Here is an 18,882-nt window from a genome sequence, read left to right on the forward strand (position 1 = left end):
TTTTTAAAACATCCCTCGGAACTCCAGCAGACAGCTAACCTTTCTAATGCCTGCCCCCCGCCAACCAAGCCTCGGGCCACCGACCATCAATGGCACTACTCGGCGCTGAGCCTGCGGCCATCACTTTGCCGTAGGCATTTATGCTTATACAGCAGTGCCTGGTCTCCAGTCGTCTTGGACCCACTTGCCACTAGACGAAGACCTTGCTCAGCTAAGCCTGTGTGGTAGCCGGTGTGCAGCGGCCACCCAACGTTAAAAGAACTCACGCACAGGCATCTTCCACTTCGTTAATATGAAGTTCGGGACCTGGAACGTCAGGTTCCTCATGGACAACTCCAACAGCAACAGGCAGGAACGCCGCCCCTCCATAGTTGCCCGGGAACTTAGACGTTTTGACATCGACATCGCCGCCCTAAGCGAGACCCGGCGGGCAGGGGAAGGCTAGCTCAAGGAACAAGGTGGAGGTTACACCTTTTTCTGGAAAGGAAAACCAGAGGAAGAAATCCGCCTTCATAGAGTCGGCTTCATCGTCAAAAATGAGCTGGTCGACTGCCTCAAAGACTCCCTGCAGGGTTAACGAACGCCTCATGACTCTTCGTCTTACCCTATCCCGGAACCAATGCGCCACAGTCATCAGTGTGTACGCCCCAACACTCGATGCAACGGATGAGGCTAAAGAGGGTTTTTATTCCAAGCTCGAGACATCCCTGTCCCGCGTCCCCTCAGGCGACAAATTGATCCTCCTAGGTGACTTTAATGCCAGGGTCGGCAAAGACACAGTCCTCTGGGCAGGCGTGATTGGCAGAGAGGGGTTAGGGAAAGCCAACTCCAGCAATACCCTACTCCTGACAAAATGTCTAGAACATGAACTCCTCATCACCAACACCCTGTTTCACCAGAGGGACAAATACAAGGCATCGTGGCAACACCCTCGCTCCAAATACTGGCACCTGCTCAACTATGTCATCGTCCAAGCCAGGGATCGCAAGGATGTGCGCATCACCCGTGCCATGGCAGGAGCTGACGACTGCTGGATGGACCACTGTCTAATCCAATCCATCATCGACATTAACATAGCCCCAAAACAGAGGGGACAGCAGAAGCAGTGCTGCAAAAAAGTCAATGCTGGGGCACTTAAAGACCCAGCTAAGAGAGCCCGATACAGCCAGCGCCTCACAGCTAACCTGGCGTGTCTTAATGATCCTGAGATGCTGAATGCCCACAGCGCTTGGTCTGCCCTCCAGGCCTCTATAACCAGTGCCTGTGAAGAGACACTTGGTCACTCAACCAGAAAACATCAGGACTGTTTTGATGAAAATGATCAGGAGATCCAAGAACTAATAGATCGCAAGTGCAGAGCATTTCTGAGCCTCAAGCAACAACCCAACTGGGGAGCAGCAAAGCAACATTACAGACGGCTCAAGGCTGAGGTCCAACAAAAAACCTGGGACCTAAAGAACAGGTGGTGAATGGAGAAAGCACAGGAGATACAACAACTGGCCGACAGCCACGATTCTTCATTGCAGTCAAGACTACCTACGGTCCAAACTCCCAAGGCCCCACCCCACTCCTGGCCAAGTTCGGGGAAACGCTCATCAAGGACACCGAGGCTGTCAGAGCCCGCTGGAAGGAGCACTTCAAAGATCTCATCAATCGAGACTCTGCCTTTGACTCGAGTATTCTCGACTTCATCCCGCCACCACCTCAATGAAACCCCAACGTTGCACGAGGTAGGCAAAGCCATAAAACAGCTCAAGAACAACAAGGCTACAGGTGCGGATGGAATCCCTGCAGAGGCGCTAAAGTATGGTGGAGAGGCATGTTGGCATGGATACATGACCTCATCTCTCTCGTCTGGAGGGAGGAGAGCATGCCAGGAGAGCTCAGAGATGCAGTGATCATGACCATCTTTTAAAAATGGGACAGGTCCGACTGCGGCAACTACAGGGGAATCTCCCTGCTATCAGCCACTGGAAAAGTTGTTGCTCGAGTTCTCCTCAATTGTCTTCTCCCTGTGGCCGAGTAGCTCCTCCTGGAATCATAGTGCGGATTCCGTCCCCTACGGGGCACAACGGACATGATCTTTGCAGCATGACAGCTGCAGCAAAAATGCAGGGCGCAGTGCCAGCCCTTATACATGGCCTTTTTCAATCTGACAAAAGGCCTTTGACACCGTCAACCGCGAGGGCCTATGGAGCAGCGTCCTCCGTTTCGGATGCCCCCAAAAGTTCGTCAGCATCCTTCGCCTGCTCCACGACATGCAGGCCATGATCCTTACCAAAGGATCCATTACAGACCCAATCCACGTCCGGACTGGGGTCAAGGAGGGTTGCGTCATTGCTCCCAACCCTCTTCTCAATCTTCCTCGTTGCCATGCTCCACCTCACAGCCAGCAAGCTCCCCGCTGGAGTGGAATTAAACTACAGAACCAGTGGGAAGCTGTTTAACCTCCGCCGCCACCAGGCCAGGTCCAAGATCACCCCAACCTCTGTCGTTGAGCTACAGTACGCGGAGGACGCCTGCGTCTACGCACATTCTGAGGCTGAACTCCAGGATGTAGTCAATGTATTCACTGAGGCATATGAATGTATGAGCCTTACTCTTAACATCCGTCCTCCACCAGCCTGTCCTTGCTGCACAGCACTGTCCCTCAGTCATCAAGATTCGTGGCCCTCGGCAACGTGGACCATTTCCCATTCCTCGGGAGCCTCTTGTCAACAAAAGCAGACATTGATGTGGAGATTCAACACCGCCTCCAGTGCGCCAGTGCAGCCTTCGGCCGTCTGAGGAAAAGAGTGTTCGAAGACCAGGCCCTCAAATCTACCACCAAGCTGATGGTCTCCAGGGCTGTAGTAATACCCGCCCTAATATGGATTAGAGGCATGGACGAAGTACCTCAAGTCGCTGGAGATATATCACCAACAATGTCTCCGTAAGGTCCTGCAAATCCCCTGGGAGAACAGGTGCACTAACATTAGTGTCCTCGTCCAGGCTAACATCCCCAGCATTGAAGCACTGACCACACTCGATCAGCTTCACTGGGCAGGCCACATGGTTCGCATGCCAGATACGAGACTCCCTAAGCAAATGCTTTATGTGGAGCTCCTTCACGGCAAATGAGCCAAAGGTGGGCAGCGGAAACATTACAAGGACACCCTCAAAGCCTCCCTGGTAAAGTGTGACATCACCACTGATACCAGGGAGTCCCTGCCCGAAGACCGCCCTAGGTGGAGAAAGTGCATCCCAGTGGCCGTTGAGCTCTTCGAATCTCAACACCGAGAGCGTGAAGAGGTCAAGTGCAGGCAGCGGAAGGAGCGCGTGGCAAACCAGTCCCACCCAACCCTTCCCTCGGTGAATGTCTGTCCCACCTGTGACAGTCGTGGCTCTCGTATTGGACTGTTCAGCCATCAAAGTACTCACGTCAGGAGTGGAAGCAAGTCTTCCTCGATTCCGAGGGACTGCCTATGATGATGATGCATCATGGGGAAGCCCGCTATCCTGGCAAAGTCACATGAACACTCCTGCTGCTTCTCTCTGGTGATGGGGAAGGAAATGCAGTCCCTTCTCCCTCTGTAGAGAGCATCTGTGACCTCGCAGATGCAGCAATGCACGGCCAACTGCGATATGTTAGATATGTTTCCTGTTGCCCACTGGAAGGATCTGCTGGCATAGAAATTGAGGGCGATGGTAACCTTGGCTGCCATTGAGAGAGCTGGTCTGAGGCTGGAGGTCTGGTGGCAAGAGGTGGCAGAGCTCTGTGACCACATCCTTGGAGACGCAGAGCCTCCTTAAGACAGTAAGAACTGTGAACTTGATATAGAAGTGCTCCCGGAATACCCTAGGTGGGTAAGGCCTCCTGTTGAGAGCCCTGTTGGCCCTCCTCCCTCTAGCCACATTTTGCAATCTATCTCTCTGCCTCTGCTGCCTCCAACGTTGATGTTGAAGGGTGAGGTCCATTGCCAGTACAGCCTCCATTAACGTATGGAAATGTTGCACTTTTAAATCTCACCTGAATTATATTGAATAATTTTTATGAGGCAGAAGACTCCTGAAAGTGAAAAACACCGAAATCGCTCAAAATGGCTGTTTGCCTATCTCAAACTAACAAAGCAGCATTCTTTGCCGACTACAAATAAACCGGATGTTGACGCCTTTAAATACCGCTCCTCCAGCGACCATCCGACAGCATACCACCTTCTCTTCCTGCCGTTGTTGATGGCAGGCACTCAAGCAGGGGGCGAGTGGGAATTTCTGATCCAGGGCGTTAATGGGGCACTGTGCACCTTTTGACATCATGATCAATGGGGTGCTAGGGACCAAGGCGGTAAGTCTTCGCCCAGCACAAAACTATCAGGGAAGTTCGAGGGCATCCAGTCGGGAACCCATTTGGACCCCCTTATCGCCCATCGGAGGAGCTAACTGGAGGCGTAAAGGGGGCCAATTTCTCCCCTTTTATCTCTCCACTCATTAAAGTGGGGAAAGAGCTTACAATAGACCATTTGGTGAGTGAATTTTGAGGTCCTGGTACTCTCTTCCACAGCAGCAGAGTAGTATTCAGCACAGTCTCACAATACATTGACATGCAGGCAGTTGCCAGTGTACATTTATTTTGTCTTTCATTTTTCTATCCTCCTCTACTGAAGGTGCTGACTGTTTCTGGTTTGGTTCTGCAGGCATTGGCAGCTTTCCAGTGCCTCAATCATTCCTCCTTTGTGATCCTAGACAGAGACCATGAAAATCCAAGGGCTTTCCGGTGCATTCCTGCTGTGAGACCCAGGCTGCACTGCCAATATAGGCAGGGCCTTGTTTGGACAGAATCGCCACACAAGGTCACCTGTGTCAGAGGTTGTGTAGCTGAGAGACTTGCAGACCAGGTGTTTCCTCAACTCTGGCCTTAGAATCTGCCAATAAGCTGGTACACTAAGTGAGAGGAGACTTACCAGCCTGTTGTCTGTCAGAAATAGGGCCCACTTCGGGGTCTCGATCTTGGACTTGGCTTGGACCCACAAATATTTTGCTGTGTTTCTTTTTCTTTTTTGATCCCCTTAATAAAAGGGCTGATGGACCCTAATTTTTTTGTTCCTATGCTGGTGGCCTAAAGTCATGCTGATAAGGGAACACCCCCCTGATCCTGCATGTTCTGGCATGGTCAGAGATGCAAGTTCCCATTGGCAGTCCCAGCTCTTACACTTGTAAAAAAGAAAGACTTTCACGACCACCCGATGTTCCAAAGCACTTTACAGCAATTGAATTGTAGTAATTTTTGAAGTGTAGTAATGTAGAAAGTGTAGGAAACTTGGATCAAAGGTCCACAAATGTTTGGGGCCTGAGTGTCAGCAGGCTTTTTGACATTGACAGGATCGCAGTCACAAAAACTGTCCTCACCCAATATCCACTTTCATGCACTTTCCAACAGGAGTCATTAGATGGTGATCAAAGCTTAAGGATCCTGTTTGATTTTTTTCAATCCCAAGTCCACAGCCACTGAAGTCAACTGTTTGGCCAGCTTTGATTAGTTAACCCAGACTTTCTAGGTCTCCAGTGCATTCTATGGTGCATTAAAAAAATACAGCAACTTAAGTGGTGCCACTTACATTATTATGTATACAAAAAAACTTCACCTGCACATCAGTGATCGAAAAAATTTTTGCAAATATCATATCAAAGAAATTCCATCACGTGAAAAGGGTTTCAGTGCTGGAAGGCCTTATATAGAGCTGATAATGTGATGGTAGGCACCTGATTCAGCAGGCTCCCAAGCTCAGTGGTCTCCTCACAGCCTAATGCAGCTGACCAGTATGAAGGGCTCTGGAAAGGCTATGCGTATTTTGCATATTTATTAGGCATGTGAAAATTATTCAAATTGGGGGTTGTCCCCATAATGTGACAGGATTAACTGAACAATTTTCTAGTCACACAGCTAACTGTTCTTTTTAAAATTCCACTGCCAGGTCATTCTCTCTTCCCCCCCCCCCTTATGCCCCTCTTTTCCATACCAGTACTACCTTCCTTTGCTGAAAAACATCCCAGTATTCTGCAGTCGGCAGCCCTTCACTGACTCCTATTGCGTGAAATTGCATTCCCTTCGCCCGGCCCTCCCAGCATGTAATGAGTGATGCACCAGGAGCACAAGTAATATATTCAAATAAGCTGGCCTTTCTCCTATCAGGGGATATTGGCCCAGAAATCCCGGCCTCCCCGGGTCTGTACAAAGTTTCTACAGACCCAGGAAGGCATCAGAAAAGCTGGTTTTCAGCGCACAACATGCATGCGCTGAAAAGCAGCTTTTCATAGAAACATAGAAAATAGGTGCAGGAGTAGGCCATTCAGCTCCTCGAGCCTGCACCACCATTCAATAACATCATAGCTGATCATTCACCTCAGTACTCCTTTCCTGCTTTCTCTCCATACCCCTTGATCCCTTTAGCAGTCAGGGCCATATCTAACTCCCTCTTGAATATATCTAACGAACTTGCATCAACAACTCTCTGCGGTAGAGAATTCCACAGGTTAACAACTCTCTGAGTGAAGAAGTTTCTCCTCATCTCGGTCCTAAATGGCTTACCTCTTATTCTTAGATTGTGACCCCTGGTTCTGGACTTCCCCAGCAACGGGAACATTCTTCCTGCCTCTAATCTGTCCAATCTCGTCAGAATTTTATGTGTCTCTATGAGATCGCCTCTCATTCTTCTAAACTCTAGTGAATACAGGCTCAGTCGATCCAGTCTCTCCTCATATGTCAGTCCTGCCATGCCAGGAATCAGTCTGGTGAACCTTCGCTGTACTCCCTCAATAGCAAGAACGTCCTTCCTCAGATTAGGAGACCAAAACTGAACACAATATTCCAGGTGAGGCCTCATCTAAGCCCTGTACAACTGCATTACGATCTCCCTGCTCCGATACTCAAATCCGCTAGCTATGAAGGCCAACTTGCCATTTGCCGCCTTCACCGCCCGCTGTAGCTGCATGCCAACTTTCAATGGCTGATATACCATGACACCCAGGTCTCGTTGCACCTCCCTTTTTCCTAATCTGCCGCCATTCAGTTAATATTCTGCCTTCATGTTTTTGCCACCAACTTGGATAACCTCACATTTATCCACATTATACTGCATCTGCCATGCATTTGCCCACTCACCTAACCTGTCCAAGTCACCCTGCAGCCTCTTAGCATCCTCCTCACAGCTCACACCACCACCTAGCTTAGTGTCATCTTTAAACTTGGAGATAATACACTCAATTCCTTCATCTAAATCATTAATGTATATTGTAAATAGCTGGGGTCCCAGCTCTGAGCCCTGCGGCACCCCATTAGTCACTGCCTGCCATTCTGAGAAGGACCCGTTTATCCCGACACTCTGCTTCCTGTCTGCCAACCAGTTCTCTATCCATGTCAAAACCTTATCCCCAATACCATGTGCTTTGATTTTGCACACCAATCTCTTGTGTGGGACCTTGTCAAAAGCCTTTTGAAAGTCCAAATACACCACATTCACTGGTTCTCCCTTGTCCACTCTACTAGTTACATCCTCAAAAAATTCTAGAAGATTTGTCAAGCATGATTTCCCTTTCATAAATCCATGCTGACTTGGACCGATCCTGTCACTGCTTTCCAAATGCGCTGCTATTTCATCTTTAATAATTGATTCCAACATTTTCCCCACTACTGAAGTCGGGCTAACCGGTTTATAATTCCCCGTTTTCTCTCCCTCCTTTTTTAAAAAGTGGTATTACATTAGCTTCCCTCCAATCCATAGGAACTGATCCAGAATCGATAGACCATTGGAAAATGATCACCAATGCATCCACTATTTCTAGGGCCACTTCCTTAAGTACTCTGGGGTGCAGACTATCAGGCCCCAGAGATTTATCGGCCTTCAATCCCATCAATTTCCCTAACACAATTTCGTGACTAATAAGAATTTCCGTCAGTTCCTCCTTCTCGTTAGACCCTCGATCCCCTAGTATTTCCGGAAGGTTATATGTGTCTTCCTTCGTGAAGACAGAACCAAAGTATTTGTTCAATTGGTCTGGCATTTTTTTGTTCCCCATTATAAGTTCACCTGATTCTGACTGCAAGGGACCTACGTTTGTCTTCATTAATCTTTTTCTCTTCACATATTTATAAAAGCTTTTGCAGTCAGTTTTTATGTTCCCAGCAAGCTTCCTCTCATACTCTATTTTCCCCCTCCTAATTAAACCCTTTGTCCTCTTCTGCTGAATTTTAAATTTCTTCCAGTCCTCAGCTTTGCTGCATTTTCTGACCAGTTTATATGCCTCTTCCGTGGATTTAACGCGATCCCTAATTTCCCTTGTTAGCCACGGTTGAGCCACCTTCCCCATTTTATTTTTACTCCAGACAGCGATGTACAATTGTTGAAGTTCATCCATGTGATCTTTAAATGTTTGCCATTGCCTATCCACCGTCAACCCTTTAAGTATCATTTGCCAGTCTATTCTAGCCAATTCACGTCTCTTCCATCGAAGTTACCTTTCTTTAAGTTCAGGACCCTAGTCTCTGAATTAACTGTGTCACTCTCCATCTTAATAAAGAATTCTACCCTATTATGGTCACTCTTCCCCAAGGGGCCTCGCACAACAAGATTGCTAATTAATCCTCTCTCATTACACATCACCCAGTCTAGGATGGCCAGTCCTCAAGTTGGTTTGCGACATATTGGTCCAGAAAACCATCCCTAATACACTCCAGGAAATCCTCCTCCACCGTATTGCTACCAGTTTGGCTAGCCCAATCTATATGTAGATTAAAGTCGCCCATGATAACTGCTGTACCTTTATTGCACGCATCCCTAATTTCCTGTTTGATGCCATTCCCAACCTCACTACTACTGTTTGGTGGTCTGCACACAACTCCCACTAGTGTTTTCTGCCCTTTGGTATTCCGCAGCTCTACCCATACAGATTCCACATCATCCAAGCTAATGTCCTTCCTTACTATTGCGTTAATATCCTCTTTAACCAGCAACACTACCCTACCTCCTTTTCCTTTCTGTCTATCCTTCCTGAATGCTGAATACCCCTGGATGTTGAGTTCCCAGCCTTGGTCACCCTGGAGCCATGTCTCCGTAATCCCAATTTTATCATATTCATTAATAGCTGCCTGCGCAATTAATTCGTCCACCTTATTACGAATACTCATCGCATTGAGGCACAGAGCCTTCAGGCTTGACTTTTTAACACACTGTGTCCCTTTAGAATTTTGCTGTAATGTGGCCCTTTTTTATTTTTGCCTTGGGTTTCTCTGCCCTCCACTTTTACCTTCTTTCTATCTTTTGCTTCTGCCCACATTTTCCTTTCCTCTGTTTCCCTGCATAGGTTCCCATCCCCCTGCCATATTAGTTTAACCCCTCCCCAATAGCACTAGCAAACACTCTCCCTAGGACATTGGTTCCGGTCCTGCCCAGGTGCAGACCGTCTGGCTTGACACATCTCGCACATATCGGGAGAAGGCATTTACAAGGGCAAGATTGCAGGATTTAGGCATATATTGCCCAGCAAATGTCCTCAAAACTCTTGCGCCTGATAAAAACATGTTATTGTTAAAAACCCTCCCCACTATGGTAAGTTTATTTTAAACCATAATTTATAAAATATTTTTTTTAAATTGGAAAAATATATTTTAAAAAATTATTAAATAACTTTAATTTTAATGAATAAAAATATGTTATGCATTGTTTCTATCTATTATTGTTTTGGGGGGCTGTTTCTCATTCATAATAATGGGAACTCCAACTTACGGAGTTCCCATTATTATGAATGAGAATATACTATACCTGATTGGCTGCCTAGAGCCATGTGACTCCAGCTCCAGGCCTGCGCACATCCCAACGTGAATGTGCTCCGTTGCGCAAGAAGAGGAGGCCTCGACGGCGGGATCTCTGGCGAGCATTCAACCAAAAGGTAGGTGCGCATCTTCTGTCCTATTTTTAGTCGAACACCCGCGGGAAGAAAAAAACGAAATTTCTGGCCCAATGTTGTTGAACAGATGTTTCTGGGTTTCACACGATATATTTGTTTCTTTAAGGAAAGCATTTTCATAGAAGTAATTCTACACCAAATGCTAGTGAATATCCTGCAATGCAAACCCAGCAAAAAGACTCTCTACCTGGTACTTGGATAACGACCACACCGATAGGTTTAACTATAGGAACAAAAGGCATGGAAAATTTGGATATAAAACCCATCTTAGTCTATAAAGCCACAGATCCAGGAACTGGAGAAGTAAGTACAGTATATTTATATGTATTTATATTTGTAATATTTCTGCTTTTGTCTCTGTTAGCGCGAATGTTTTCCTGGAAGAATCACTCGACACTCAGGGTCGGTTCCAACGCCAAAACAGCCTTTTTTAAGCCGGTGGGGAGAGAGCCTCTGGTCCAACTCCAGGCACTCCACTCCAGCGAACAAAGAAATTCATTGATATTTTATATGTTTTACAATAGTTCATTACAGTTACTCAGCCCACTTCGGCTGGACACAATCCAATGATAATGATTATAGATTACATATAGGTTTAAATGGGCCAATAGAATTAACCCTGGTACATCAGGGGGCTGCCTGATCAGTTTGTGATTTGGGGCTGATTCCTATCCATGTGATGGTCTCCAGGCCCCCCTTATCTTCGTTACTCATGGGTTCTGCCGGTGCTTAGCTCCTTATCTCTGTGGTTGCTAGGCACCCTATCTGGGGGTCACTGACTTGAGGACATTCCGTACTAGGTACCGCAGTGTTCTATATACTATCTTGTCTCAAGCTGTTGATTCAAGACATTCCTGAGACCAGGCTCTGCAGGGTCAGTGCTCAGTCAGCAGCTTTAGCTAACTTGGCTAACCAAGCCCCCATCATGCTTTGCTAAGCCCCCTGGCAGCCAATTTATATTTGGCTAACATTTTAAACATACATATATATTTATATATCCAGCAGGTGCCTTTGCCTTCCTACAACAGTCTCTAAACCTCAGTTTCCCTATCTCCCTATTTCCCGCACTCCAACCTATTCCGCTTGTTACTTTCTCAATATTCTTTATATTTATTAAGGTGCAGAAGCAGATTAACAGTCCATACATCATATCAGATTCAGTAAAATACATAACTAGGCTACCATAGCAGGCTCTGTTGTATATTTAGCTAAGCAAGGTTTAACTGAACTAATATAAAGCCAGTGTTGTGGCTTCAGTTACATCTACAGGTACAACTAAATGACCTACTTACTATGATTTACACATTATTATGTTGTTCTTATTTATAATTTACTCTTCAAATCAATAAGGTTCTTAAATGTTGAATATCAGGTATCGCCGATTTTTTAAGTATCATCATCATAGGCGGTCCCTCGAAGCGAGGATGACTTGCTTCCACGCCAAAAAGGGATGAGTTCACAGGTGTTTCAATGAAGGACCTGATATTCCAGATCCAGAACTACATCTTGATGGGTGGAAAAAGCCTGTGTGTGGATTTTTTTAACGTGTGGTGACCGTTGCACACCAGCCACCACACGGGCTTGACAGAGCTAGGTCTTGATCCAGTGGCAAGAATTAACCAAGATGACTGGAGACCAGCTCTGCTGCACTGACCCAGTGCGCACACATATCACAGTGTGGGCTGGCACATGCTGCCCCTGGGCCCTCGCCTCTTCTGGGCCCCGAACTCACACCCTCCATCTCCCCCACCCTCCATCTCCCCTTCCCTCTCTCCTTCTCTCCCAACCTTTCCCTCCCCCTCCTCACCATCTCTCACACCCTCCATCTCCCCTTTCCTCTCACTCCCTCCTCCTCTCCCAACCTTTCCTTTCCCCCTCCCCTCCTCTCACACTCCCTCTCTCCCTCCCTGTCTCTCTCACTCCTTCTCTCCATTCTCCTCTTCCCCCTCTCCCCTTCCCTCCTCCTCCCTCAATCTCTGTGAGGGCTCACTCTCTCTCACACACCCTCTCACACTTCCTCTCCAAAACTTTCCCTCACCTCCTCTCTCACACTCCCCCTCTCTTACACTCTCCCTCTCCCCTTCCCTCCCTCAATCTCCAAGTGTGGGTTCCCTCTCACTCTGTCGCCCCTCCTCACCCTCCCCCTCTCTCACACTCTCTCTCTCCCTCCCCCTCTCTCACACTCTCTCCCTCCCTCCCCCTCTCTCACACTCACTCCCACACTCCCTCTTTCCATTCTCCTCTTGCCCCTCTCCACTTCACTCCCTCAATCTCCAAATGAGGGCTCCCTCCCTCTCTCGCACTCCCCCTCTCTCTCGCACTCCCTCCCCCTCCCTCAATCTCCCAGTGAGGGTTCCCTCTCTCTCTCTCCCTCCCTCTCTCTCTCGCTCTCTCTCACTCTCCCTCTATTCTCCTCTTCTCCATTCTCCTCTTCCTTCTCTCTTTCCCCTTCCCTCGCCTCCTCTCTCTCACTCCCTCTCTCTCTCACACCTTCTCTCCATTCTCCTCTTCCCCTCCCCCAATCTCCCACTGAGTATACAGCACATGTAATAATATTTAAACATACACTTAAAAGACAGTACTTACAACTGAACCTTGCTGGTTTTGTGGAGGGATTCGAACGTATTACAGTTTTGAGCTCAGTATCTTAGGCCTTTAATACACATTGTAAACAGACAGTTTTATACACAATTATGCATTACATAATTATATAATTATTAAAATGCAACTTCATATAAGGAGAATTTAATTAACAAGCACTTTTTTTCTGTAAACCGGTACAACTCCTTTACTTTGTTATCTAATGGATAGTTTCACACTTGTTGCATATAATTGTTACTCCATCAAGTGAAACTTTAATTACAAAGCTGTCTTTGATTCGGCACCATTCCCAACAGTCAATGTCTTGCTTTTACAGAAGCTCAATTAAAAAGGATGATGTGTACCCAGATATTTCCCTTTGCCGAACTAACTGTTTTTCTACACTGTTATCAAATGATTCAATAACAGTCTTTAATTAAAGGCAGCAACTGCTGACAACGAAGTTGACGTAGTTACACATGTGCAGTTTGCAATGGCGGTGGTTTTTACCCAAACCCAGCAATAGAATAGGCCCTATAAATACTGCAGGAGCCTGGTGCACGGAGAAGGCTTGGTGCAGGGGGCGGGTCCTGCGGGTGCGCTGTACTGCCAGTCAGGTGATAGAGACTATCTGACAACAATACATATGGTTTTACCTGCTGCACGCAAACAGAGGTCTTAGAATCAGAAAATACTGAAAAAAGGACCACCTTAGGGGTTACATCATATTTCTATATTGGGCTGTTCTTTAACTTTTGATCAAACTAGTATGGCCCATAAGATGGTTTCCTTCCCCAATGGTACCCACCATCTTCCAGACATAGCTGCATTAGTTTATCTATTGTCTGTGGCATAATCAACTCATTGATCATTATATTTAGTGTGCAGTTTCATACCTGTTATATGCTTTCTGGCACTAAGCTAAGATATCTCTTGACTATTTTTAAATGCTCAACTCCCAAAAACATAATATTTACAGTAGCCTCTTGAAATCTGATATTCTAATCATTTCTAATCTATCTTGGCGTCTAAAAGGCAGAATTAGTGTCAAATGCCATGTCTATACTGTGTGGAAAATGGCAGTGGGGCATGTGAATCCATTGCACAACCTAAATATTATGTGGTGTTGCAATACAGGTAATGATTACAAGACAAGACAAGGTCGTTACTGTCTTTGGGATTGACAACACTATAGTGGAACATGCTGATGGAACCAGGATTACAACCTTCTTTCAGGATATCACAATCGCAGACTACGACATGCAATATGAAACTAGTAAGGAAATGGGACTATCTTACTCTTACCATTAGCTCAATTCATTAGAAATTCCTTTTGTATTTTTATCCAACACTAATATGTTACTATGACATATTTGACCAAATAAATATGCATTTCTGCTATGTTAAAGGGCTCAATTTTCCTCAATGCCGTTTTTGGTGTACTGCAAGAGTTATGCCCATTTTTTTTGGCCCTGACTACTCAAAAAAAATAACTAGCAAGTTTCCCCGTTCTATTTTTTGAAATTGGCACCACGCAGCCTGTCCTTTATCTTCGGGGGATGGAGCCTAACGTCTGCACCGCAAAAACAATGCCCCCCTTCTGCGCATGCGTGAGGAAAGAAAGAATGTTTTGACGTGATTGCTATGGGCGGGCATGCCCAGTACAGCTCCCGGCCTGCATTCGGCCATTTTTAAAGAGCCAGTTGTGTGAGGGAACTTTAAATCTCATTGGAAAAATCGGAGCTGCAATACAAGATGCAATGCGGCTCAAGGACCAAGAATTTCTTGCAGGATGAAGTGGAGGCACTTGTTACTGTAATTGAGGCCAGATGGCATGAGCGGGACACCAGCAGAGGTCACATAAAAGTTTCACCAAAATAAATCAAGAAACGCTGGAACTACCTGGCAGAAGATTATTGTGCAATGGTGACCACCCGAGGTCTGGAGGCCAGTGGAAAAAGAAATGGCAGGACCTTAGTCGAGTACTTAGTGTAAGTAATATTTTCATTTATTCACTGGAATTGCAATTGTAAATATGACCATCTGTATATGTCGCACCCAGCAGAAAGACATCCTCTCTTAAAAAGTTATATTTTCATCTTTGTAGAGGAAGGTGGCACACAGCAAAAGGGAAAGAACTCAAACAGAAGGAGGCCCGGCAAATCTGCACCCACTGACACCCTTGGAAGACAGGATCGCTGCTTTGATGGGTCCTGCCTGGAGAAGAGCAACCACCACTGCACAAGCTGGGCCCACACTCGGTGGAGAGGGTAAGTCCCGCAAATTCCACAGGCTGGCTTTGCTAAATGTTAAGTATTGCGCAAGCCAGCCATGCTTCGGTTCCTGGGGATGTCTCCATCAGCTACGCTTCGGTTGATGCAATGTGCTATCATTCATCGTGGTCCTTCAAATCAGCCTGCTGCCTGCGCTGTGTGAGCCTACTCATGCCACCCACCCTGCCCCCTCCTCTGCTGCTGCTAATTTGTCTGTTCTGTTATATTTTGCAGAACTTGAGGCCAACCCTGACGATGCAGAAGATTCAGACGAGGACGAGCCTGAAGAGAACATCTTCCAATCCCACCTTCCAGACCAAGAGCATGGGGGGGAGGGGGAGGGGGAGGTGCTGGATGAAGCCCACACTGTTGTACTCACTCTGGAGGAAGTGCAGCTGCTGCCCATTGAGGTGCCAGGCCCTTTCCTGAGTGGTACCAGTGTTGGGACATTCCATGGTTTCTCACAGTCTGAGGCTGGGGATTCCAGTGGGGTGCAGCGAGGCACACCCAGGGCCTCACTGTTCGAGGCTGCAGGTCCCAGTGGGATACAGCGAGGCACACCAGTGCCCCACCGTCTGAGGCTCCGGGTCCCAGTCGGATGCAGCGAGGCACATCCAGGACTCCAGCGTCCGAGGCTGAGGGTCCCAGTGGGATACAGCGAGGCATACCAGGGCCCCACCGTCCGAGGCTCCGGGTCCCAGTGGGATGCAGCGAGCCACACCCAGGGTGAGAAGGGGAAGGAGAGCTCAACAGCACTCTCCTGAGGTGCAGGATCTAACAGATGTGGTTCACATGATGGCAGTGAGTGCTGAGAGCATTGATCTTACACGATCACTCCTGGACACCATCAGTGGGGTGAGTGATGAGGTATTGGAACTGTCGGGAGAGTAACAACACTCTCATGAGAAATGGGAACACTGTCCAGGAATATCTCAGGCAGCTGATACAATGTCAGTGTACATGAGGGCGGGAATGTCGCAGGTAGCTGATGCACTATCAGTGAACACGAAGGAGAGAATGTTGCAGTCGTTGAAACACTGTCGGTGAACATGAGGGAGGAAATGTTGCCAATAGTTGCTACACTGTTGGTGAACATAAGGGAGGGAATGTTACAGGTAGCTGATACACTATCGGCGAACATGAGGGAGGAAATGTTGGAGGTAGTTGAGACACTGTCAGGGCACATGATGCGGGAATGTTAGAGTTAGCTGCTGCAATAAGGGAACACACCCAGACCCCGCGCCCATTGAAAGAATCAACTGCCATTCCCACTCCAATCACCAGACCAGCCTCTGAAGAGGCCCAAGCCCGGCCCTCCACATTACCGCCTGCCCTGCCCCCCTCCCCCAAATCAAGAAGTGCGCATTACCCAAGATATTCGAAAGAATAAGCTTGGTACCAACCCGAGAAACGCTGCACCATCGCCTGCAGGCAGGAGTGGAGTCAACAAGACCAAGCGCAGCGGGGCGGTCTTAGAATAAGGTGGAGAGGTGGGTGCAGCCTTTCTTTGCTGCTGTTGTTGTTATTATTGTTGTTAGTGTTGTAACTGATCTCAAATTATAAGTTTTTTGTAAATTATGTAAATTTACAAGTTTAAAAGTTTGTAAGTGATCTTAAAGTTTGTAAGTGATCTTAACTAAAAATGTTAAAGTTTGATACAAGAATATTTTTATTTAAGTTAAGTACAAATAAGTGTTAAACTTTTGAATAAAATATATTTTAAATTATAACTGAATCATTTCCATTTTTTGTTCCATTATTAACACAACTGTTTGAAGTAAAAAAGAATCATTTCCATTATTTGTTCCATTAACACAACACAACATTACAGAACAGGTCCAAACTATTTGGAATAGTTGCCGCTGAGCCTTCAGGCAGCAAAGCGTTCATGGATGAGCTGTTGACGCAAGGCTCGAACAATCGGTAAAGGGGCATGACAGCCCGGCCTTCTCCACCTTTGTGCTCCGGGTTCAGGTAGTTGCATGGCTTCCTCATCCTCCTCCTCCTCGTCATCTTAATCTTCCTCATCATCATCAGTCACTCTCACCACAGTTGGGTCTTCTACTACCAGCTGCTACTGCCTCATGATGGCTAAGTTATGCAGCATGCAGCACGTAACAGTAAATTGACCGACAATCTCAGGGGAGTATTGCAAGTAGCCTCCGGAATGGTCCAGGCATCGGAAATGCTGTTTCAAGATGCCAATGGCCCTCTCTATTATGCTGCGCATCGCAATGTGCAACATGTTGTATTCCTGGTCAGCTTCCATCCGGATTACACATAGGGGTATCATGAGCCAGGTGGTGAGGCCGTACCCTTTGTCTCCCAGCAGCCAGCTCTGCCCTTCTGGCTGCTGCTGAAACATGGCAGATATAGCGCTCTTGTGTAGGATGAATGCATCATGGGTGCTCCCAGGGTATCTTGCATCAACTGACATGATGCGATGCATGTCGTCACACACAAGCTGCACATTAACGGAGTGGAAGCCTTTTCTGTTCCTGTACATCTCAGAATCCTCCAAAGGTGCTTGCAAGGCGATGTGGGTACAATCAGTGCAACCCTGTACCTTTGGGAAGCCAGCAATCCTGGATAAACCTACAGTCCTGTCACGCATTGCCTGGGCGGTCATGGGGAACTTTATGTAGTCAATCCTCCGGGCATATAATGCAGCAGTCGCCTGCCAAATGCAGATATGTGTTGCATGTTGAGAAATGGCGCACACATCCCCAGTTGTGGCCTGGAATGATCCAGATGCATAGAAGGAAAGTGCAGCTGTAACCTTCACTTCAACTGACAAAGCAGTCCTCCTGAGGCTTCTAGGTTTCAGGTCTGCTTTCACCAACTCACAGATCTCGGTTACAACTTCTTTGCGGAAACGCAGCCTTCTCACACAGTCTGCATCACTCAGGTGCAGGTATGAATGCCTGTCTGGATATGCTCGATGTGGATAAGGCTTCCTGCCCATCATCCTACGTGCTCTGAGGTTCCTCATGCGATGACGTCGAATCAATCGTCTCCTCCGCAGCAACATCATGCAGAAGGCTTGCACGAAGTATAGCATTGTCAGTATTGCCCCCATAATTAAATTGTACCTTTGCAAGAAGCTCAAAATAGCAGGACAGCTTCTTCGTTGTCTCTCTCCCCAAGGTCGACGCCCTAGTATGGACCACACCCAGGTCTGCACATGCACAATAAGCTTGCTTAGAACAGGAAGCTAGGCATTCCAATGAGGACATTTGGGGCATCGAAGTCTAATGCAATTCTTTAATTTTAGATTTTTTTCAAAGTACCACCCCACCACCGACCGAATGTCTCCTCACCGGGCTCGAGAGTCGGTCAGCAGAATCATTCCCTCGCCCGGACACAGGAACTCGGCGAGCACCCCCGCCCACCCACTTCGGACTTCATTTGATGCTGCTGCATAGTGTAAGGGGGCTCATCCCTTCAGTTCGGCTTCCACACACCGCCCCCCCGGGCTTCTTTTGAACCCGAGCCCGGGCGAGGGAACGATTCTGCCGGCCGATGCTCCGACCCTCGAGCACAGTTTGGAGACGTTCGGTGGCGTGGGGGTGTGTGTGTGTGGGAGGGAGTGGGTGTGTGTGTGGGTGGGGGGGGGTGTGTCAGGGGGGGAATGGGGTGGATGTGTGTGTGTGTGTGGGGGGGGGTGGTGTGGGGTGGGAGGGGAGTGTGTGGGGTGGGAGGGGAGTGTGTGGGGTGGGAGGGGAGTGTGTGGGGTGGGAGGGGAGTGTGTGGGGTGGGAGGGGAGTGTGTGGGGTGGGAGGGGAGTGTGTGGGGTGGGGGGGTGGGTGTGTGTGTGAGGGGGGTGGGGGTGTGTGTGGTGGGGTGTGGGTGTGTGTGGGGGGGGGAAGGGGTGGGGTGTGGGTGTGTGTGGGGAAGGGGTGGGGTGTGGGTGTGTGTGGGGGGGGGAAGGGGTGGGTGTGTGTGTGTGGGGGGGGGAAGGGGTGGGTGTGTGTGTGGGGGGGGAAGGGGTGGGTGTGTGTGTGTGGGGGGGGGAAGGGGTGGGTGTGTGTGTGTGGGGGGGGAGGGGGTGTGTGTGTGTGTGGGTGTGTGTGTGTGTGGAGGGGGGGTG

At 48.0% G+C, this 18,882-nt stretch overlaps 1 protein-coding gene across 6 annotated transcripts in view; it reads left to right on the forward strand.

The window, feature by feature from the left end:
- The window catches only part of spag17 (sperm associated antigen 17), a 564,758-nt gene that overhangs the window by 342,158 nt on the left and 203,718 nt on the right, over positions 1–18,882 (forward strand). For all 6 annotated transcript variants that reach the window (XM_070893521.1, XM_070893526.1, XM_070893524.1 and 3 more), the window contains 2 exons: positions 10,046–10,242; positions 13,657–13,795. In XM_070893521.1, coding sequence (XP_070749622.1) covers positions 10,046–10,242; positions 13,657–13,795 — 336 coding nt within the window. The remainder of the gene's footprint in view (positions 1–10,045; positions 10,243–13,656; positions 13,796–18,882) is intronic.

The sequence above is a fragment of the Pristiophorus japonicus genome, chromosome 11 (assembly GCF_044704955.1).
Source record: "Pristiophorus japonicus isolate sPriJap1 chromosome 11, sPriJap1.hap1, whole genome shotgun sequence".
NCBI lineage: Eukaryota > Metazoa > Chordata > Chondrichthyes > Pristiophoridae > Pristiophorus > Pristiophorus japonicus.